This window comes from Styela clava, chromosome 15, assembly GCF_964204865.1.
Source record: "Styela clava chromosome 15, kaStyClav1.hap1.2, whole genome shotgun sequence".
NCBI classification, from domain to species: Eukaryota; Metazoa; Chordata; class Ascidiacea; order Stolidobranchia; family Styelidae; genus Styela; species Styela clava.
The window spans coordinates 4,387,297-4,411,321 of record NC_135264.1 but is presented as its reverse complement, the minus strand read 5'-3'; the positions used below and the strand labels follow the sequence as shown (position 1 = coordinate 4,411,321).

Here is a 24,025-nt window from a genome sequence, read left to right as displayed (position 1 = left end):
TAACATTTTTGCATTGAGGGTGGGCTGTGCAGTAATAATCAGAGGTGTGGCGTCATCAAAATTGTCAATTGAAGCCTCGAACTTGAATATTTTGTAAATACAATCGTGAATTTAAGAGTAACCATTCTTGCTATAATAGTGGTTTTCGTGTTGTTTTGTTGGAAAATAACACAAGAAAACGTTGAAATAAAATTAATTAATTAGGAATAATTATTAACACTCTACTAAACACAAAATCTCGCAAATTCAGTAGAAATTTTGACGTATAAAAAATATTTTTTTAGAGAAGTGCGTTTTACATATATTGCTGAATATAACTCTAGCACACGACATTAAAAAGTCATGAGTGAATCTTTTGGGCTTAATGGTTGACAAAAAAAATAATCCATGTAAAATGGCACCAGACCGACCGGCTGGGTTGGGTTAAATTAAAGGCTCGCAATATTTTGATCACTTTTGGGTTTTCTCCGACTTGCGGCCCGCGAGATCTCCTAAAAAGTTTTTGCGGTCATTCAACCTAGCAACCTTAAACCACCCTGAGGTAGACTACTAGGTACCGGCAACTACAGTTGTGACATGTTCCTTTGGTATTTTGATTCACGAGACTGGAGGCATGAATCTTTATTGTTACACGCCCTCAGCATTAGAGATCAACCGATATATCGGCCCGATATTGCGTGTTTGGCGATATATCATATCGGCTGTGACCGGCCGTTATATATATATATATCGGCTATATATAACAGTTAAAAAACCTAAAAATGTTCGTAAAAGTTGTTTTATTTACTGTTGGTTGTGATTATTTTTAATGGATAAAACACTAATGGGGTTTATTTTAATGTTTTTATAAATAAATTACACATAAATTAAACATGCTAAATCATGTACAAACACAAGTGAGGATTTCGCTGCTGTTTCGTTTCCATTATAGGATTGCAGACGAGGCCTCAAAGAAGTTTCTGCAATCCGGAGCTCTGCAGCGGCGTACGGCCGATTTCTTTGCTTCGTTTTGATTAAAGCTAGTGAGAAAAACGTTTTTTCGCATAACGCAGTAACTGGTTGAAAATACGGACAACAGTTTAATTGCTCGGTTACTTAGCGATGGGTATTCGTTATCGAAAGATATCCATAATTGCGACAGTGATACCTTTTTAAATGTGGACTATAAAGTAGAATCACAATTTTAATCAAGCTTTTCTCTTTTTAATCGGGTTCATCATATTAATCCCCCTGCAGTTGATCGACGCCTCAAACAATATGAATTTACATTAGAATGACAAAGTTGTCAGTAACTTGGCACCTATAGCTCAATAGCCCGCTGTGTCTGCTCAAAATACTAAAAAAGATCTCTGCGGCCCATGTTTTTTTGCGCGTCTCGTGGCCACCTGCTGGGTCGCAACTAGTTCATATCTTACTGTAATAGTATACTGTTCTTGAATGTTTTCTGGTTTAAACAAAAAAAATATGCATAAAGTTTTATATAGATGGTCATATTAATCAGGAAAAGCACGCAGCACAGAGAAAGCACGCGTGCCGTTTCTAAATCTTGCGAGATTTGATGGAGCGCATTCGCGATGAATCGGAGCCGGAAAAGCGAAAAGTGTGATTACTCGCGAAAGACGTCGCACTATGACGACAGAAGAGAAATTGTGTAATAAATCAACGCAATCTCCGTGTTCGACAAAGCAATTGAGACGGCATGAAAACAACGAAATTTTTCGCGGACAGACAGCGGTCTGTGGACGGGCTGTTGTGAACCACTGGCATAGAGTATTCATGGAAGCGCTTTAAATGCTCTCAAGCTCTTCTCTTTAGTATAGCCATTCGCGACGCAACTAATGACTTGTGCTTCACGAGAACGATAGTTCAAGTTGTTTCTTGATATCATGTTTTGAGGGAAATACACTGATCATTGCTCTTCAATGCGCTTCATTAACCTACCTATTTGAAAAATTGTTTGTAATAAAATTACTCTAAAATGTATTTGTTCATGCAGTGCAATAAAACTTCCATGGGGTTTAATAATTTTAATTTTTATTCATGTTCATACATTATAAGAGAGAAAAGACAGTATTTTGATCAGAAATAATCAATTCTATAACATAGTCAATTAATTAAAATTCAGCTTACAAAAGTTGAAAAGAAATATTTAACGAATCAATATTTGCAAAACAATGCAATTTTCATATACATTCAAATTTTAGTTAGAAGTGAAACATGATTTTTTGTAACATTTCACATCACTTATTTCGAATTAACTACAATTTCACTCATATAGATCCATTGAATATTTTTGATGTATTGTCAATGTCTATTAAATGATACGAGTGGGATGAAAATTATTATAAATTTTGTATTCTGTCCCATTTTTTTTTGAAAACAACTCTCATGAGTTATCGCCTTTTACTCTTTCCGAATAAAATTACTCTCATCTAATATCAGAAAAATTGTACAAATAAAGTAGTCATTTGCAAAAATCATAACATTGAATTGGATTTTATAATTCGCTCTCTATTCCATATGATTAAAATTATTAAATATAAAGATTTTTGTATTCTAATTCTCCATGTTTTTCAATAGCTAATCGCCAAAAGCCAGTTTTTTTTTTATAAATATATGAAGTATATTCATTCCGTGTCTGGTCTTAAGAATACAGTACTGAAGAATACAAACTGACCCCATGCTTTACGGAGAGCAATGCAGTATTTTGGCTCTTTCACGGTCAAGACAAACTTGACGATTCTTTAATAAAATACTAGAGACGTTACTGAGTGTCATGGCAAATAGCCCTGCCATTTCTCTAGTCGAGATCATTTTTTTTAAACACCGCCTAATAGATATGATTAAACACAACTAAGTGAGTAATTGGTTCCAAATATACCCGAGATTACCTAATTTGAGGAAGCATTTTTTTCATTGAACAATCTGAACCAATGTTTGGCTGGAATATTTGGTTGGACCACACATATGACTTGATTATAGAAATATAGACCTATGACAAATATACATTTGACAATGTCGTTCCGGACATGAAGTAAAGTTATGTTGAACTTTGTTGAGAAAAAGGAATGTATTGTTCGAACGTTAGTTCTTAAGTTACAATTTGAGATGAACAGTACAACATGTAGAAACGATTATAAGCATGAAAATTATATTCTCTGACACTCTTTTGCGTCTGTCATTTACTTTTTACTATTTCGCAAACATATGCCTTGGTAAATGCACAAATCTGTTTATTAACATACCAATCTAACATTCTATATCTACGCAGCATTCCACAGCTATCCATAAATAAAAGGTTGTTTCGTGTAAGAGGTGCCCAAGGAGTGTTAGCTCTGGTCGATGCAATACCGTCGATCCATTTCCATGCGGAAATTTCTGCCATGTCTTTCAATCCTATCCACACTCCACGACCTTCTTCAAGTTTATTTGCAATAAGAGCGGGATTTAACATTTCCTTTATAATGCTTCTAAATTGATAAGATCAAGTAAATTATCCTCTTGAAGGTATATTATACTTTTTCAATGAGAATTCAAGCTTCTATGGAGCTTGGAATAATATAATTAGTGATAAGAATAAACTGATCGTACCGCTCACTACAAAGGACACGACTGACGGATTTGCTTTTGCCCAACTACGCAAATATTTCTTGTAAATATTTTACACTTTAATTTCCTGTCAATTTGATAAGTTATATTTCAATGACAATTTTTATCCTTGTCTTGAGAATGTGTCTACAAAGGTTTAGTCTCCTTCAACTAATTTGTCATACTTGATGCAGGATAAAATGACTGAAATAATCGTTCGAAATCGTTTGCTGAAAATTATGTATTTCTATCTTATTTGTTTGCATATTCAGGGGTGGGAACATTTTTTTGGTATAAGAGCCGCATGCAGCAAGTCAGAAATATGTGAGAGCCGCATAACCTTAAAAATTATTAATATTAGAGCTCATTAAATCAGTTTGCATTGTAACTGTTACATCGATACTAATTTTGGAAACAGGAAACCGGCGTTAAGGCTATTGACTGCGACAACATCCGCAATATATTTTTAATAAAATACAGTCAGAGTATTGGTGTTTAACATGATCAATATTTCATAATATAACAAAACTAGTTTTAATTGATGCATCGAATTCCTTGCCAAAGGATATCATAATTTTCTGCTGTCTCTTTAGTATTAATTTAAAGTCATTTAATCTGTGTTTCCTTACAGATGATTTACGAGAGTAGTCTTGTACGAGATTTTTGTGATTTGTTTCATGGTGCCGTTCAACATTGCTGACTTTATTCAGAGCAGTTTATGAAAGATTAAGCACAAAAGGTTTATTTTCTTGACTAGTGAATGCGTATTATTCTTTCCATTCTGACTTGACAACTCTGTTTTCATCTTCGAATATTTCCTCTTTACTTGACATATCCGCAAGTGAGACTAACTGCACTCAAATTACAATGCCGCCAACTCAGCAACATACACTATTGTGACGTAACATTGGTCGCTTGACTGATTTAAGATTCCACGCCACAACGTTTTTCATACTAAAACATATTCTGTCTTAATCATTGATGGAAAATTCTTCGACCGCTTAATAAATTTAAAAAAAGTACTGTTACGCTACAGTTTCTCCTATAGTTAAATTTGGATAATAATTAATGATAGCGAGAAGAGCCGCATGCGGTTCGCCCAGCTCGCGAGCCGCGGTTTGCCCACCGTTGGTATATATCAGGGATGGCCAGCCTGCTTTCGACCGCGATCGACTGAAAACGTCAAAAAAGCTCGCGATCGACTGATCGGTAATAAGGTCATACACAAAAACGAACGAGTACTGAATATGCAGATAACTGTACACACGTATACAAAATATTCCGCCACTGCCAATAAGATCGCATTCTTAATAAAATCGCCACAAAAATTTGCATTTTTTATGTTTCAATAATTTGATTATGTAATTGTGACCGGGGTGAATGTTTCATCATTTATTTAAGGTTTATTCAAATCATAAAATTCAGATAACACCTGCCTAACTTTTGTCTTGAATGTTGTTGCGAATTATCCATGTTTTATCTAAACAGCAAAAAATAAATATTCCCAAACCAGAAATGTGACATGACTGCTCAAACTTCAGTATCTAATTTACAATTTCCTCCGAGTCCGATTCTTCGCTCGCTTGAATTTGACAAAAATTTGACATTCTGATGCCATTGCTATCGTTGCGAATAAAAGTCATCACACTACTGTTGGAGCGAGACAATAAGTTTATTATATGCAGGAGTAATTGTAAGATCGCTAGTCAGTCAAGACCGTTGGTCAAGACACACGATATCCGACAAGTTCATTTCTAAACCTTGGCAGCGGCGAAACTTGCGTTTGTTACGTAATAAAATGCTCTGTCGGTCTTGCCGAGCTCCAAATACTATAGGCATATGTTGTATTTTTTAATGCACAGTACTGTATCACTCCTATTTTAAAACACACAACTGTAAGCTACATGGAACTGGTTCAGGGCATTTTTTTTAGGTAACATATCATATAAGTTCACTCAACATCAGACGCGATCGACTACCCGAGACGTAGCGATCAAACGGTCGATCGCGATCGACATGTTGTCCACCCCTGGTATATATGATCATAAGCAAATGAATAAAACTATAAAAGTCATTTGCAATTAGTTTCATTACATGAACTCACTTGCGGGTGACTTCATTTCTTATTCCCTCAGTTACCAATCTTGCATTTACATCCCTGCAACTTTTCTTTGCTGCTTCAAAATTAATATTTGTCAAAAACAACTTGTACGATCCAGTTGAAAAGTTATGCCAAACTTCCTCAAGGCCTGAAGAAACAAATACATTTTTAGATAACATAAATATCAAAAGATATCAGTATATTCAAATATATCAATTATGTAACATGAATAAAATGATTTGAATAGTATATCTGTTTAAAAAAAATTTATTGGTCTTCTCAAAATCATTATTATTTCGCCTGTGAAAATTAGTAAAATTTAAGTTCATTGTTGGACTAAATTATAGTATGTTATTTATTATATACTAATTTATGCAAAAGCATGTGCATTGGCAGCATGAGCATGATTATCAGTCAACCGATCCCATATTTTGTAAAAAGTGTAGATTTTGATTAATCCTCTGATGCTCTCATCTTTGTTTGTTATTGATTACGCTCACGCTTATAAAATTATTTCGCGCTCATATCATCTTATAATATGTACTGATAATTTTATAAGATGTTTATAAGAAACCCATTGGTATCAGAGGAAGTTACAAAAATGTATTAATAATTGCTTATATAGAAGATGCTGTGGGATCTCATCTTTGTTTATGTATTTGGATTGATGTTGAATGATAAGTAGATTTATAATCGTAAAGACTCTTGAAAAATATATGGCTACGGACAAAGTATACTGACATATTATACATTACTTTTTGTAGTTGTGATTGGTGGCGGCGGCGGATTAGTCGTGTTCGTAGTCGATTTTGTGGTGTTTGTGATAGTTGTGACTTCGCTCGTTTCAACACCGTTACTATCATCAGTTGTCAATGTCTCAATCAATATTACAACAATACCAATTATTATTAATACTACTGCTAAAGCCAATAACTTTCTTTTATCCATGTCTGCAAATGCTAAAATGAAAATTGAACACGTGCGAAGCATAGTTAACTGCATTGTATTTGAGTGAGGCCGCCAGAGGTCAGAAAAACGATACTCGAATTCAAATTATATACAATATTATACTTTTATGAAACTATCTATACGAACATCAGATATCTTCATCTGAGAAATACTTTTCAATAGTATAACGATCGATTAATCAATAACATCATGGTAGCAAAATTAGAATTGTTTTCATTCGTTTATTGACATCAATATTCTCACTTCGGGTTAAAAATATATTAAATAATTAGAGATACGAAATATTTTAGGAATCGATTCTGAACGTCAAATCAAGCTGCGCATCTCCAGAATTCAGAAGTAATTCATAAGTCGCATAGCGCAGCGATATCCAACCTTTCTATCCTCGCGGACCGGTAAAATCAAATTAAATTTACTCGCGGACCGGCAAAAAATTGAAATGACCGGAACATAAAAGAATAACATATATTTGCGTTATACAATGCAATATCGGGCACTCAATATGGTTCTAGATAAAAAGGCACAATTAAAAACATTTCACAAGAAAAAAAACTATCAAATAATGTGCCGGCCAAAAATTGAAATGGGTGAAACATAAAATAATACCATATCTTTTGCGTAATGAAATGCAGTGCTGGGCATCCAGCGCCGGATTAACCATTGAACAATATAAGCACGTGCTTAGGGCACCAAGCAAAGAGGGGCACCACAGCAATTTTAGAGCAGAATTTCATATAGTTTATCGGTGTTTATTAAAATATTTTGAGTTCACCCGACGACTCAAACTTTAAAATGTTCGCCTAATTTTCGTCTTCAAGTAGCCTATTACCCTTCTTTATTAAAAATAAACACTGAAACTTATTTTGACACGAAGTGGGCCTATGAGTCGTTTTCTCAAATTGTGTTGTTTTTTCTTCTTAGTATCTTCCTTGTTGCTGCATTTTTATTTAAAAAAGATTTCTTTTCCCTTCAACAATTGGACTAATGAACTATTGCACTATGTGGCGGTTCCACGATCGCATTTCAACGATCTAGTGGTCAGCGAAGTCGGGAGTTTTTTGATAAGGTAGACCAGGGTGGTCCAAACCCTATCATGCTGATACATTCCGTGCGGCCCACAGACCAATTTTAGCGTATATTTGTATCTAATAGCAGAACTTTTTTTCAGTTATTCCAACTGGGGTTGGGATCTCGAGATTCAAACCTTATTTTCCAACACTTTATGCCTTTATTTCAGTAAAAGCACTCTTCTGCTTTCAAGCGTGGGCCATGTGACAGTAGCGAAACACAGAGCCGACTTAACGCCGCGCAATCCAGTTTTTTTAGCTAGGTCCCGAAATACCAACTAAGACTTGGCTTGTAAATGTATTTCATTGCCTACCACACAGTGTCTAGTTGAAATCCAAAATGCGAAAAAAACAACGGTAATTTTCGGGAATTAATTTTAAAATAACTGAAGACTTTATATATCTTCTTTAAAAGAACGCCACCTATGCAACATGATAATAGTCTGATTAGAACGGTAAACTCTCGTTGTTTATTAACAACGCAGCCGGATGGCATATATATATATAGTTTAAATGTAGTATTATTAATGCCTAGTTCAACTCTAAAAGGTATTTATGGTGTTTTACGGTTAATGTTCAATGGTGGAGTAGTATATTTCACGAAAAAGGGACTCCATCTTTGCTATAAATGCCAGTTCTATAAATAGCATCGATTTGAAAATCGTCCTTCAGATATGTGAATTCGTTGATATGACTCAGACGGGAAATTACCTACCATAAACTCCTTTATAATGGCTTAGTATTGGTTTGTCATGTACTTTTAGTTATACATTCCATCACTGGCCCTGTGATGTTTTGAAAAATATGATTTCGACTGCACCATACCTGGCAGAGGTATAGAGATTTTTTCAAACGTGAAAAAAACGTAAAATGAATGGTAATTTTCACTCGTAACGGCGCGCATTAGAATGTTTACGTCTTTCTACGCGCATTTCCGTCGAAAAAAGTAACATTTTTGCATTGAGGGTGGGCTGTGCAGTAATAATCAGAGGTGTGGCGTCATCAAAATTGTCAATTGAAGCCTCGAACTTGAATATTTTGTAAATACAATCGTGAATTTAAGAGTAACCATTCTTGCTATAATAGTGGTTTTCGTGTTGTTTTGTTGGAAAATAACACAAGAAAACGTTGAAATAAAATTAATTAATTAGGAATAATTATTAACACTCTACTAAACACAAAATCTCGCAAATTCAGTAGAAATTTTGACGTATAAAAAATATTTTTTTAGAGAAGTGCGTTTTACATATATTGCTGAATATAACTCTAGCACACGACATTAAAAAGTCATGAGTGAATCTTTTGGGCTTAATGGGTTGACAAAAAAAATAATCCATGTAAAATGGCACCAGACCGACCGGCTGGGTTGGGTTAAATTAAAGGCTCGCAATATTTTGATCACTTTTGGGTTTTCTCCGACTTGCGGCCCGCGAGATCTCCTAAAAAGTTTTTGCGGTCATTCAACCTAGCAACCTTAAACCACCCTGAGGTAGACTACTAGGTACCGGCAACTACAGTTGTGACATGTTCCTTTGGTATTTTGATTCACGAGACTGGAGGCATGAATCTTTATTGTTACACGCCCTCAGCATTAGAGATCAACCGATATATCGGCCCGATATTGCGTGTTTGGCGATATATCATATCGGCTGTGACCGGCCGTTATATATATATATATCGGCTATATATAACAGTTAAAAAACCTAAAAATGTTCGTAAAAGTTGTTTTATTTACTGTTGGTTGTGATTATTTTTAATGGATAAAACACTAATGGGGTTTATTTTAATGTTTTTATAAATAAATTACACATAAATTAAACATGCTAAATCATGTACAAACACAAGTGAGGATTTCGCTGCTGTTTCGTTTCCATTATAGGATTGCAGACGAGGCCTCAAAGAAGTTTCTGCAATCCGGAGCTCTGCAGCGGCGTACGGCCGATTTCTTTGCTTCGTTTTGATTAAAGCTAGTGAGAAAAACGTTTTTTCGCATAACGCAGTAACTGGTTGAAAATACGGACAACAGTTTAATTGCTCGGTTACTTAGCGATGGGTATTCGTTATCGAAAGATATCCATAATTGCGACAGTGATACCTTTTTAAATGTGGACTATAAAGTAGAATCACAATTTTAATCAAGCTTTTCTCTTTTTAATCGGGTTCATCATATTAATCCCCCTGCAGTTGATCGACGCCTCAAACAATATGAATTTACATTAGAATGACAAAGTTGTCAGTAACTTGGCACCTATAGCTCAATAGCCCGCTGTGTCTGCTCAAAATACTAAAAAAGATCTCTGCGGCCCATGTTTTTTTGCGCGTCTCGTGGCCACCTGCTGGGTCGCAACTAGTTCATATCTTACTGTAATAGTATACTGTTCTTGAATGTTTTCTGGTTTAAACAAAAAAAATATGCATAAAGTTTTATATAGATGGTCATATTAATCAGGAAAAGCACGCAGCACAGAGAAAGCACGCGTGCCGTTTCTAAATCTTGCGAGATTTGATGGAGCGCATTCGCGATGAATCGGAGCCGGAAAAGCGAAAAGTGTGATTACTCGCGAAAGACGTCGCACTATGACGACAGAAGAGAAATTGTGTAATAAATCAACGCAATCTCCGTGTTCGACAAAGCAATTGAGACGGCATGAAAACAACGAAATTTTTCGCGGACAGACAGCGGTCTGTGGACGGGCTGTTGTGAACCACTGGCATAGAGTATTCATGGAAGCGCTTTAAATGCTCTCAAGCTCTTCTCTTTAGTATAGCCATTCGCGACGCAACTAATGACTTGTGCTTCACGAGAACGATAGTTCAAGTTGTTTCTTGATATCATGTTTTGAGGGAAATACACTGATCATTGCTCTTCAATGCGCTTCATTAACCTACCTATTTGAAAAATTGTTTGTAATAAAATTACTCTAAAATGTATTTGTTCATGCAGTGCAATAAAACTTCCATGGGGTTTAATAATTTTAATTTTTATTCATGTTCATACATTATAAGAGAGAAAAGACAGTATTTTGATCAGAAATAATCAATTCTATAACATAGTCAATTAATTAAAATTCAGCTTACAAAAGTTAAAAAGAAATATTTAACGAATCAATATTTGCAAAACAATGCAATTTTCATATACATTCAAATTTTAGTTAGAAGTGAAACATGATTTTTTGTAACATTTCACATCACTTATTTCGAATTAACTACAATTTCACTCATATAGATCCATTGAATATTTTTGATGTATTGTCAATGTCTATTAAATGATACGAGTGGGATGAAAATTATTATAAATTTTGTATTCTGTCCCATTTTTTTTTGAAAACAACTCTCATGAGTTATCGCCTTTTACTCTTTCCGAATAAAATTACTCTCATCTAATATCAGAAAAATTGTACAAATAAAGTAGTCATTTGCAAAAATCATAACATTGAATTGGATTTTATAATTCGCTCTCTATTCCATATGATTAAAATTATTAAATATAAAGATTTTTGTATTCTAATTCTCCATGTTTTTCAATAGCTAATCGCCAAAAGCCAGTTTTTTTTTTATAAATATATGAAGTATATTCATTCCGTGTCTGGTCTTAAGAATACAGTACTGAAGAATACAAACTGACCCCATGCTTTACGGAGAGCAATGCAGTATTTTGGCTCTTTCACGGTCAAGACAAACTTGACGATTCTTTAATAAAATACTAGAGACGTTACTGAGTGTCATGGCAAATAGCCCTGCCATTTCTCTAGTCGAGATCATTTTTTTTAAACACCGCCTAATAGATATGATTAAACACAACTAAGTGAGTAATTGGTTCCAAATATACCCGAGATTACCTAATTTGAGGAAGCATTTTTTTCATTGAACAATCTGAACCAATGTTTGGCTGGAATATTTGGTTGGACCACACATATGACTTGATTATAGAAATATAGACCTATGACAAATATACATTTGACAATGTCGTTCCGGACATGAAGTAAAGTTATGTTGAACTTTGTTGAGAAAAAGGAATGTATTGTTCGAACGTTAGTTCTTAAGTTACAATTTGAGATGAACAGTACAACATGTAGAAACGATTATAAGCATGAAAATTATATTCTCTGACACTCTTTTGCGTCTGTCATTTACTTTTTACTATTTCGCAAACATATGCCTTGGTAAATGCACAAATCTGTTTATTAACATACCAATCTAACATTCTATATCTACGCAGCATTCCACAGCTATCCATAAATAAAAGGTTGTTTCGTGTAAGAGGTGCCCAAGGAGTGTTAGCTCTGGTCGATGCAATACCGTCGATCCATTTCCATGCGGAAATTTCTGCCATGTCTTTCAATCCTATCCACACTCCACGACCTTCTTCAAGTTTATTTGCAATAAGAGCGGGATTTAACATTTCCTTTATAATGCTTCTAAATTGATAAGATCAAGTAAATTATCCTCTTGAAGGTATATTATACTTTTTCAATGAGAATTCAAGCTTCTATGGAGCTTGGAATAATATAATTAGTGATAAGAATAAACTGATCGTACCGCTCACTACAAAGGACACGACTGACGGATTTGCTTTTGCCCAACTACGCAAATATTTCTTGTAAATATTTTACACTTTAATTTCCTGTCAATTTGATAAGTTATATTTCAATGACAATTTTTATCCTTGTCTTGAGAATGTGTCTACAAAGGTTTAGTCTCCTTCAACTAATTTGTCATACTTGATGCAGGATAAAATGACTGAAATAATCGTTCGAAATCGTTTGCTGAAAATTATGTATTTCTATCTTATTTGTTTGCATATTCAGGGGTGGGAACATTTTTTTGGTATAAGAGCCGCATGCAGCAAGTCAGAAATATGTGAGAGCCGCATAACCTTAAAAATTATTAATATTAGAGCTCATTAAATCAGTTTGCATTGTAACTGTTACATCGATACTAATTTTGGAAACAGGAAACCGGCGTTAAGGCTATTGACTGCGACAACATCCGCAATATATTTTTAATAAAATACAGTCAGAGTATTGGTGTTTAACATGATCAATATTTCATAATATAACAAAACTAGTTTTAATTGATGCATCGAATTCCTTGCCAAAGGATATCATAATTTTCTGCTGTCTCTTTAGTATTAATTTAAAGTCATTTAATCTGTGTTTCCTTACAGATGATTTACGAGAGTAGTCTTGTACGAGATTTTTGTGATTTGTTTCATGGTGCCGTTCAACATTGCTGACTTTATTCAGAGCAGTTTATGAAAGATTAAGCACAAAAGGTTTATTTTCTTGACTAGTGAATGCGTATTATTCTTTCCATTCTGACTTGACAACTCTGTTTTCATCTTCGAATATTTCCTCTTTACTTGACATATCCGCAAGTGAGACTAACTGCACTCAAATTACAATGCCGCCAACTCAGCAACATACACTATTGTGACGTAACATTGGTCGCTTGACTGATTTAAGATTCCACGCCACAACGTTTTTCATACTAAAACATATTCTGTCTTAATCATTGATGGAAAATTCTTCGACCGCTTAATAAATTTAAAAAAAGTACTGTTACGCTACAGTTTCTCCTATAGTTAAATTTGGATAATAATTAATGATAGCGAGAAGAGCCGCATGCGGTTCGCCCAGCTCGCGAGCCGCGGTTTGCCCACCGTTGGTATATATCAGGGATGGCCAGCCTGCTTTCGACCGCGATCGACTGAAAACGTCAAAAAAGCTCGCGATCGACTGATCGGTAATAAGGTCATACACAAAAACGAACGAGTACTGAATATGCAGATAACTGTACACACGTATACAAAATATTCCGCCACTGCCAATAAGATCGCATTCTTAATAAAATCGCCACAAAAATTTGCATTTTTTATGTTTCAATAATTTGATTATGTAATTGTGACCGGGGTGAATGTTTCATCATTTATTTAAGGTTTATTCAAATCATAAAATTCAGATAACACCTGCCTAACTTTTGTCTTGAATGTTGTTGCGAATTATCCATGTTTTATCTAAACAGCAAAAAATAAATATTCCCAAACCAGAAATGTGACATGACTGCTCAAACTTCAGTATCTAATTTACAATTTCCTCCGAGTCCGATTCTTCGCTCGCTTGAATTTGACAAAAATTTGACATTCTGATGCCATTGCTATCGTTGCGAATAAAAGTCATCACACTACTGTTGGAGCGAGACAATAAGTTTATTATATGCAGGAGTAATTGTAAGATCGCTAGTCAGTCAAGACCGTTGGTCAAGACACACGATATCCGACAAGTTCATTTCTAAACCTTGGCAGCGGCGAAACTTGCGTTTGTTACGTAATAAAATGCTCTGTCGGTCTTGCCGAGCTCCAAATACTATAGGCATATGTTGTATTTTTTAATGCACAGTACTGTATCACTCCTATTTTAAAACACACAACTGTAAGCTACATGGAACTGGTTCAGGGCATTTTTTTTAGGTAACATATCATATAAGTTCACTCAACATCAGACGCGATCGACTACCCGAGACGTAGCGATCAAACGGTCGATCGCGATCGACATGTTGTCCACCCCTGGTATATATGATCATAAGCAAATGAATAAAACTATAAAAGTCATTTGCAATTAGTTTCATTACATGAACTCACTTGCGGGTGACTTCATTTCTTATTCCCTCAGTTACCAATCTTGCATTTACATCCCTGCAACTTTTCTTTGCTGCTTCAAAATTAATATTTGTCAAAAACAACTTGTACGATCCAGTTGAAAAGTTATGCCAAACTTCCTCAAGGCCTGAAGAAACAAATACATTTTTAGGTAACATAAATATCAAAAGATATCAGTATATTCAAATATATCAATTATGTAACATGAATAAAATGATTTGAATAGTATATCTGTTTAAAAAAAATTTATTGGTCTTCTCAAAATCATCATTATTTCGCCTGTGAAAATCAGTAAAATTTCAGTTCATTGTTGGACTGAATTATAGTATGTTATTTATTATATACTAATTTATACAAAAGCATGTGCATTGGCAGCATGAGCATGATCATCGGTCAACCGATCCCATATTTTGTAAAAAGTGTAGATTTTGCTTAATCCTCTGATGCTCTCATCTTTGTTTGTTATTGATTACGCTTACGCTTATAAAATTATTTCGCGCTCATATCATCTTATAAAATGTACTAATATTTCTATAAAATGTTTATAAGAAACCCATTGGTATCAGAGGAAGTTACAAAAATGTATTAATATTTGCTTATATAAAAGATGCTGTGGGATCTCATCTTTGTTTATGTATTTGGATTGATGTTGAATGATAAGTGGATTTATAATCGTAAAGACTCTTGAAAAATATATGGCTACGGACCAAGTATACTGACATATTATACATTACTTTTTGTAGTTGTGATTGGTGGCGGCGGCGGATTAGTCGTGTTCGTAGTCGATTTTGTGGTGTTTGTGATAGTTGTGACTTCGCTTGTTTCAACACCGTTACTATCACCAGTTGTCAATGTCTCAATCAATATTACAACAATACCAATTATTATTAATACTACTGCTAAAGCCAATAACTTTCTTTTATCCATGTCTGCAAATGCTAAAATAAAGTTAACTGCATTGCATTTGAGTGAGGCCGCCGAGGTCAGAAAAACGATACTCGAATTCAAATTATATACAATATTATACTTTTATGAAACTATCTATACGAACATCAGATATCTTCATCTGAGAAATACTTTTCAATAATATAACGATCGATTAATCAATAACATCATGGTAGCAAAATTAGAATTGTTTTTATTCGTTTATTGACATCGATATTCTCACTTCGGGTTAAAAATATATTAAATAATTAGAGATACGAAATATTTTAGGAATCGATTCTGAACGTCAAATCAAGCTGCGCATCTCCAGAATTCAGAAGTAATTCATAAGTCGCATAGCGCAGCGGTTCCCTTTCTATCCTCGCGGACCGGTAAAATTAAATTAAATTTACTCGCGGACCGGCAAAAAATTGAAATGAACGGAGCAGAAAAGAATAACATATATTTGCGTAATACAATGCAATATCGGGCACTCAATATGCTTCTAGATAAAAAAAGGCACAATTAAAAACATTTCACAAGAAGAAAAACTATCAAATAATGTGCCGGCCAAAAATTGAAATGGGTGAAACATAAAATAATACCATATCTTTGCGTAATGAAATGCAGTGCTGGGCACCAATTATGAGTAAGAAAGCCACGCACAAAACATCTCTCATAAAAAACATGTGCATGCCAAATCATGTACAAACACAAGTGAGGATTTCGCTGCTGTTTTGTTTCCATTATAGGATTGCAGACGAGGCCTCAAAGAAGTTTCTGCAACCCGGAGCTCTGAGCGGCGTACGGCAGATTTATTTGCTTCGTTTTGATTAAAGCTAGTGAGAAAAATGTTTTTTCGCATAACGCAGTAACTGGTTGAAAATACGGACAACAGCTTAAATGCTCGATTACTTAGCGATGGGTATTCGTTATCAAAAGATGTCCAAAATTGCGACAGTGATACTTTTTTAAATGTGGACTATAAAGTAGAATCACAATTTTAATCAAGCTTTTCTCTTTTTCCTCGGGTTCATCATATTAACCCCCCTGCAGTTGATCGACGCCTCAAACAATATGAATTTACATTAGAATGACAAAGTTGTCAGTAACTTGGCACCAAGCTCAATAGCCCGCTGTGTCTGCTCAAAATACTAAAAAAGATCTCTGCGGCCCATGTTTTTTTGCGCGTCTCGTGGCCACCTGCTGGGTCGCAACTAGTTCATATCTTACTGTAATAGTATACTGTTCTTGAATGTTTTCTGGTTTAAACCAGGGGTGTGCAACCTTTTTCGCAGGCGGGCCAAATATCAATAACCGGGTTAAACCGCGGGCCGCACCTACATTTCACACAGGCTTTCTATTAGTTGCAGGCACAAAATGGTGTCTTTTTGTTATTGATCTCATGGTCCTTACAGAAATGATGAGTTAAAACGCATTAAGTTCTTAGAACTGTAATTTAAAGATATATATTGTTGCACCCAATTTAAACGAATTCAGTGAGAAATTTTCTGCTGGATTCTTTGCCCGACTACTTTTATCCAAATTTGCTTAAATGAAAGTGCTACCAATTCGATGCGATGCCCATTTTAGAACAAAAATATATTACCCAAAAGTGCCATATTTGAAGCCATGACTTTTTCAAATGTGGGAAGTAACTTGATTGAGAAGTTTTCAGTAAAATGCGCCAAGTTTCATTTCCAAATAAATTGCTGTAAAATCTTATTCTAGGTTCGATTTGGACAACATCAACTGATAGGCTGGAACCAAAACTCATTTACCTTTTTTATCTTTTATTACTAAAATTTTTCAAACTGCCATTCAGTTGCCTCCGCGGGCGCACAATTTTCCCTTGCGGGCCGCATTTGGCCCGCGGGCCGCACTTTGCACACCCCTGGTTTAAAAAAAGAAATATGCATAAAGTTTTAAATGGATGGTCATATTAATCAGGAAAAGCACGCAGCACAGAGAAAGCACGCGTGCCGTTTGTAAATCTTGCGAGATTTGATGGAGCGCATTCGCGGTGAATCGGAGCCGGAAAGCGGAAAGTGTGATTACTCGGCGCCATGATATCGCGAAAGACGTCGCACTATGACGACAGAAGAGAAATTGCGTAATAAACCAACGCAATCTCCGTCTTCGATAAAGCAATTGAGACGGCATGAAAACAATGAAATTTTTCGCGGACCGACAGCGGTCAGCGGCCCGCGGTCGGGAACCACTGGCATAGAGTATTCATGGAAGCGCTTTAAATGCTCTCAAGCTCTTCTTATTAGTATAGGTATTCGTGCCGCAACTGATGACTTGTGCTCAAGTTGTTTCTTGATATTATGTTTTGAAGAAAATACACTGATCATTGCTCTTCAATGCGCTTCATTAACCTACCTAATTGAAAAATTGTTTGTAATAAATTTACTCTAAAATGTATTTGTTCATGCAGTGCAATAAAACGTCCATGGGGTTTAATAATTTTAATTTTTATTCATGTTCATACATTATAAGAGAGAAAAGACAGTATTTTGATCAGAAATAATCAATGCTATACCAGAGTCAATTAATTAAAATTCAGCTTACAAAAGTTAAAAAGAAATGTTCAACGAATCAATATTTGCAAAACAATGCAATTTTCATATACATTCAAATTTTAGTTAGAAGTGAAACATGATTTTTTGTAACATTTCACATCACTTATTTCGAATTAACTACAATTTCACTCATATATTTCCATTGAATATTTTTGATGTATTGTCAATGTCTATTAAATGATACGAGTGGGATGAAAATTATTATAAATTTTGTATTTTGTCACATTTTTTTTGAAAAGAACTATCATGAGTTATCGCCTTTTACTCTTTCCGAAAAAAATTACTCTCATCTAATATCAGAAAAATTGTATAAATAAAGTAAACATTTGCAAAAATCATAACATTGAATTGGATTTTATAATTCGCTCGCTATTCCATCTGATTAAAATTATTAAATATTAGGATTTTTGTGTTCTAATTCTCCATTCTTTCTATAGCTAATCGCCAAAAAGCAAAAATTTTTATTTTATAAATATATGAAGTATATTCATTCCATGTCTCGTCTTAAGAATACAGTACTGAAGAATACAAACTGACCCCATGCTTTACGGAGAGAAATGCAGTATTTTGGCTCTTCCACGGTCAAGACAAACTTGACGATTCTTTAATAAAATACCCGAGACGTTAATGAGTGTTATCAAAATACCTGCAAAATATACCCACTTCCATTAAAATTGGAATGCAAAAATCAACGCAATACAATTTTTTTTACGGCAAATCTTCGAGATGTTGGGACAATTAGAAAATAATGGCAATGTAACGAAAAATATGCTTATATTTCCATCGTGTATACTATGCGCCACATCGCGAATTTCAAATGCATTTTGGATAATTTTGTAGATGTGCTAGAGCAAGTGTCTGATTCCATAGCACGAAAAGAAAATATTTTGTATCGTCAAGATATATCATAAAGTGAAACATAAGTCAGTTATTGAGATGTAATAGCAATAATGGCGCAAATATCCTGATAATTCGTGATTCAATATACCGGTGTATCGTAAAAAAAATTAAATTGAATTTAAAATGAAACTTCATGAAGTTGAAAGCGAAAGAGATTCTGATGTTACAAAATGTATTTTTACGAAATGCTTGATTTAGCATAACAAAAAGGAATATATGTATACAAGTGAAGTATTGTCACATTTACATTAAACTCTGTTAACGTATGAATTGGGAGTGCTGATTTTAGTTTGAAAACAGCGATGGCAAAAATATATTATTTCGAAGAGCCACAGTATGCCTTAGTCAACAGTTTGCATATTTTGTGGAGCCTTTACAAAACATCTTTTTTAAATGTTGTCAAATACAAAATCAAATCTAAGCTGCTTCAAATATATTTCTTTATGGACTAGACGTTTTGACTAAGCATTTATTATTCATATTCATAAGGCTGTACCTGTCACGGAACCCATTTTGACCGGTATTTGCAATTTTGATCGTTACTACCAGTTTCAACACCTATTATTCACAACTTCAGACAAATCAATCAATCTCTTACCCTGTCCAAAATTATTTTTAACATACTCCGCTATAACGATTTATTAATGTTCTCATTTATTAGGTATTTTGGTTAGCTGGCGAAAATAATCAACTCAAATCCACTTCTCTTCCATCATCAGGTTATTTATTTTATTCAATCTGCCTTTTCACACTGTGATGCATGGAGTTGTGTTGATATTCCCATGCGTTGCAGTTCATTGTACGCGGCTGCAATATTTGAAAGATTTGGAGTCTTGGTTGGGAAATAAATCCAAACATCCCATTGTCCTAAAAATATACTGCAATGAAAATCTGTTTCATATTGTCAACAGAACGAAAATTTCTCACATTTAAATTAATGAAGATAACCAACAGCAAATAGCGTAGTTTTCGAATCGCCTGTCAATAAAATTTTAGTACATCGTTGCAAGAATTATTAAATTCAAGAGGCTGCTTCTGTCTATATATATTTATATAAATCACAAAATAGCTGTTTTTCTATTCGACTAAATTTAAGTATATTTCTCATTCAAGCATGTAGGCGCTTTCATACAGATGACCCAATCACCGATGAGCCATAGAACATATTCAATAATGAGTTATATCGCATTTGCAAAATCTCACCTTCTGACGAACATATAATTCCCATCCAGTAGTTAAGATAATCAGAAATAAATGCATAATCTCGTTCCAGAAGAACACTCTTGACTGTTCAGAATAAATGAAAAGGAAAATTGTAAACGCATTCAACCGGAATTAAAAGAGTTTAAGCTCTGGGCGAAGTAGAATATATATGCAATGTATTATAAATATATGTAAAAATAAATTAAAATTATCTCGAGTTTTTCTTTAATCAAAACCACGACGAGAGTGACAAAAACTCATTTCAAACCAAGCATTAATTAATTGCTAGATTTATTGCTTCTTTCTTTTCGAACTAATAAAGATAACCTATTGACCAACAAATTTATGCAACGATATGAAAAATGCATATGTGACTATTTCTGTGTTGAGTATTAGAGTTTACACAGCATGACAATAGAACATATATACACAGTATAATTAGATTGATTATTACAAACCAATGTTGTCGGCAGCGGTGTTGTAATTTCCGTCTTCGTCAACAGTGTAAGCATTAGTTATCGAAGAATCTGGTAGATCATGAAATAGAAACAAGTACAGATTACGCTTGTATTTTAGTACTGGGGCCAAACTTATGGCGATGGGCGACAGTGTTGACTATTGGAGGTATTACAGTTCCCAAACCAACCGATACGCTGTTCGGCAATGTCTCACCGTGATATATGTATATTAATGGCCTATATGTTGAAATATATGGATATAAATGTTTAAGGTAGTGTTTCAAATTAGTGGACACGTAGGGACCTATGGATCGTTTTGTTATTATGTTGTTGTTGTTGTTCTTGTTATTGTTGTTTTTTGACACATATTAAAAAATCTCTTTTCTCGTTGATTACTGGACCAATTGCTTTGAAATTTTTAGTGGTGGAAAATGGAATTTTTCTCTAGAAAGCTATTACTTTTATTTATTTCTAAATTTCGTATGAATTCTATAAAATCTGATATTTCGTCCAAAATTTCGATGTATTATTTTTATCCCTGGGAACATTGGCTGTCCGTTTTGATTCAGATAATTCTTGCTACGCGAAAATTCGGAAATTTTTTGAGGGTACCAGTACCGCCAAAGGCAAGGCGGACTACTACTTCGCTCAGGTCTACGTATTCATATATTTGAGCATTGCTCTCTTGATATTCTTATTAATTATAGCGTTGTTGTTGTGATAAAAAATAAAAAAAAATATTGTAACTAGAAAGCTAAAGTTTAAACTTTTGCTCACCATCTTTAAGCTTGCTCTCCCGATACACCCCGTGCCGTATAAAAGTGAAATGGGAAACCCAATCGACGTGGTTGTTGCTGAAAAACCAAACATCACCGTAAATAAAGAAATTGATTGAAATCATATTCAGTGCTTTACAGCAGCAGCACCACTTACATCGGTGTCGATAAAATAATAAATTTTTAATCAATTTTTTTTATGCAATATAAGCCGGGACGTTCGAGGGCGGCAAAAAATTTGTTTAGGGGCCACAGTTTGCCGACTGTTTGTCGTTGTTAACAATGCTAAAAAATAATTAGTGTTAAAACTGGTAGAATCGATTATAACTGTAAACATTGTAAATTCTTTGACGTAACCTCTAGTCTACAAAGTAATATATTTGGAGCAATTTAGATTTGATTTGATGATTGACAACATTTAGTAAAGATATTTTGTAAATACGCTACAAAATTTGCAAACTGTTAACCAACGCATAGCATACTGTGGCTTTTTGAACTAATATATTTTTGCAATCGCCATTTCCAATTTAAATTTAGCATGCTCACTTCTCTAACCACATACGTTAACAGAGTTTAATCCAAATGTGACAATACTTCACTTGTTCTGTTAAGAGTGGTCTTAGGTAATTATTGCTAGTAAATTAATTTCGATTTTGTATTGTAAGCGTATACGATACCTTTTTTTGAAAGTTCTTAGGTCAATCTGAAAACCGTTGGAAGTTTCCGTAAAATTTCTTGCTCGTTCGCATTTCATACCAGACGTTGCAGTATCATTCGTATGTAGTCCTGTGTACCATGTAGAACCGCGCAGCTAAGTTATTGAAATATACGTATCAGTGAAAACGGTTGAGAGCAACCTTAGCGGGTATATCAAGCGATGTATTTGAGAGACCTTGTGATCACGATGATCGTCAGAAATATACATATCGATATATACATATCGAAATATACTATCGAAACGGATGCACAGGACAGAGGCAATATAAATTTTAAAAAAGCTCCAATGAATTGAAAATAATGTTTTTACCGACCTACCTTAGAAACATCGAAATCCTTTGCAGGCTCAGGGAAAAAGCATTTTTGATCAAATGCAATAGCAGCCGAAAGCGATAGTGTTGCTAAAAATATTTTCGTGAAAAGCATCGTATCTGAATTATTAAACTGAAACGTCTAAATATAATGAAAGTCGGTTATGTTTCGAAAATTAGAACATGTGGGAGCGTTTGAAGCTAAAAACTTATAAACACTGTTCGCCCTTCATTAGGAGGAATGAAGTGCGAATTATTTTATGGTTGTTTCAGCGGATTATCACGCAATAAACTAAATACGATTGCAACAACTAAAAATATAGATAAATTCCACATTCCTTCGCCGCTATTTTGAAATAGAAGCATTCTTGCTTACCTTCGCATAATTTTCCTCTGAAACACTGTGAAAGTTATTCATTTTGCTAATCTCCGTCCAGCATATAAATAAACTGCAGCTCACGAAACTGCAGCACGTAATTTTTACCTCTTTGTTAGTAAAGGAAGTTGCATAACAAAAGATGCAAACACTACGTAACAGGAGGTGAAGGACATAGAAAAATAAAAGGAAATCATTGATTCAATGATATTTAAAATGGGAAACAAGAAAACATTTAGAATAAATGCAATATGTAAATTTTTCAAGTTATTTAACACAATTCTGTTAATTTTAGGGTCGCTTCCTTTGGGAAACCAACTATGGAAGAAATGTGATATATATATATTTATATTCCCATTCACTAATGCATGCATTATTGCAAAAACAAACAATTTGTCAGTAAAGAATATGTTTTGAAAACGGTTTTAAAATGTTTTTGACCAATATTAATTACTGTTTGTATGGTGGATTGATCAAAATCGGAACACGGAGCGTGACTCCGTTATATCTTCGTGCAAGGATGATTGTATGCAGTATCGATGGATTTCTTTTTTATCGCATAAATTAGGTCAATGTGTGCATTTTTCTATCTGTGAAAAGTTAACCAGTCCAATTATAAATATAAACGACACCTAATGTATGTATTATCTAAATTTGCTATTGAAGTGTAGAAGGTTTGTAGTGTCAAAATATAATCTTTCGATAGAAGTTGTTGTAATGTCGAGATCTTGGAAATACGTTTTAGAAATGATGAAGTATGGCTAGTTTCTTTATTACAATGCTTTCATGAATAGGTAATTCGTACTAAAACAGCGGTTTGCCTAACTACAAAGTGACTGTGACTCAAAATCTTGTTCCCTAAAACTATCCATTATATAAAGTGGTTCGATTTATTATCCACATTAAAAATGAAGGATTTTGTAGTAAAATTCGTAAATATTTGATAATTGTGATGAAAGAATTTAAATGATCAACTTTCTCGCTATTCATTTCACTGAATATACTATTTGTCCGTTTGCCCAAATTTTAAAGATGTTGAAACAGAATTAATACACTTGTGTTGAACCTCTGATATTTTTTTTTATAGTTTTTCACTAAATGTGTAATTTTGTCGCGAAACAGCAACTAATATCACAGTCGATGTAGCACAACAATTTTAGTGTACATCCTACTTTGTAGCTTTAGTTGTCGAACCATTGAAACCTTCACAATGGATCAAAATGACCATTGTCTTACCATTGTTATGCTGCAGAATGCAGATAGTAAACGCTTGACTGATCTTCTGTTCCGACGCATTTCTTGTAGGCGAATGCATGGGAATTTATGGGTGAAGTGACAACCATACTTTGTAAAAATCTAATGTGTTGAAGCACGATACGTGGGATATTTGGT

The 24,025-nt window shown here is 34.2% G+C and overlaps 3 protein-coding genes across 3 annotated transcripts; all 3 read right to left on the bottom strand.

Annotated features, from left to right (window-relative positions):
• Nucleotides 1-2,175: 2,175 nt before the first annotated feature.
• On the bottom strand, nt 2,176-6,637 carry LOC120334607 (C-type lectin domain family 4 member E-like). Its single transcript, XM_078109387.1, has 3 exons — nt 6,445-6,637; nt 5,693-5,837; nt 2,176-3,470 (listed from the first exon to the last, which is right to left on the bottom strand). The coding sequence occupies exons 1-3, from the start codon at nt 6,635-6,637 to the stop codon at nt 3,179-3,181; spliced, it is 630 nt and encodes a 209-aa protein (XP_077965513.1). The 3' UTR covers nt 2,176-3,178.
• Nucleotides 6,638-10,601: 3,964 nt separating this feature from the next.
• LOC120334122 (C-type lectin domain family 4 member E-like) lies at nt 10,602-15,310 on the bottom strand. The gene is made up of 3 exons (XM_039401575.2): nt 15,118-15,310; nt 14,366-14,510; nt 10,602-12,143 (listed from the first exon to the last, which is right to left on the bottom strand). The coding sequence occupies exons 1-3, from the start codon at nt 15,308-15,310 to the stop codon at nt 11,852-11,854; spliced, it is 630 nt and encodes a 209-aa protein (XP_039257509.2). The 3' UTR covers nt 10,602-11,851.
• Nucleotides 15,311-19,416: 4,106 nt separating this feature from the next.
• Nucleotides 19,417-22,711, bottom strand: LOC120334098 (uncharacterized). Its single transcript, XM_039401549.2, has 7 exons — nt 22,634-22,711; nt 22,265-22,399; nt 21,907-22,040; nt 21,231-21,307; nt 20,454-20,522; nt 19,996-20,079; nt 19,417-19,659 (listed from the first exon to the last, which is right to left on the bottom strand). Exons 1-7 carry the CDS (start codon nt 22,673-22,675, stop codon nt 19,526-19,528), a joined length of 675 nt encoding a protein of 224 aa, XP_039257483.2. The 5' UTR covers nt 22,676-22,711; the 3' UTR covers nt 19,417-19,525.
• Nucleotides 22,712-24,025: the final 1,314 nt, after the last annotated feature.

Excerpts from the sequence above, each read along its gene's own strand:
- LOC120334607 (XM_078109387.1), bottom strand. The coding sequence starts at position 6,637 with ATGGATAAAAGAAAGTTATTGGCTTTAGCAGTAGTATTAATAATAATT. Across the intron at positions 5,838-6,444 it reads ACCAATCACAACTACAAAAA|GCCTTGAGGAAGTTTGGCAT; the intron begins GTAATGTATAAT and ends TTGTTTCTTCAG. Across the intron at positions 3,471-5,692 it reads AGAAATGAAGTCACCCGCAA|AAGCATTATAAAGGAAATGT; the intron begins GTGAGTTCATGT and ends TTATCAATTTAG.
- LOC120334122 (XM_039401575.2), bottom strand. The coding sequence starts at position 15,310 with ATGGATAAAAGAAAGTTATTGGCTTTAGCAGTAGTATTAATAATAATT. Across the intron at positions 14,511-15,117 it reads ACCAATCACAACTACAAAAA|GCCTTGAGGAAGTTTGGCAT; the intron begins GTAATGTATAAT and ends TTGTTTCTTCAG. Across the intron at positions 12,144-14,365 it reads AGAAATGAAGTCACCCGCAA|AAGCATTATAAAGGAAATGT; the intron begins GTGAGTTCATGT and ends TTATCAATTTAG.
- LOC120334098 (XM_039401549.2), bottom strand. The coding sequence starts at position 22,675 with ATGAATAACTTTCACAGTGTTTCAGAGGAAAATTATGCGAAG. Across the intron at positions 20,523-21,230 it reads GGAGAGCAAGCTTAAAGATG|ATTCTTCGATAACTAATGCT; the intron begins GTGAGCAAAAGT and ends ATGATCTACCAG. Across the intron at positions 19,660-19,995 it reads AATTATATGTTCGTCAGAAG|GACAATGGGATGTTTGGATT; the intron begins GTGAGATTTTGC and ends GTATATTTTTAG.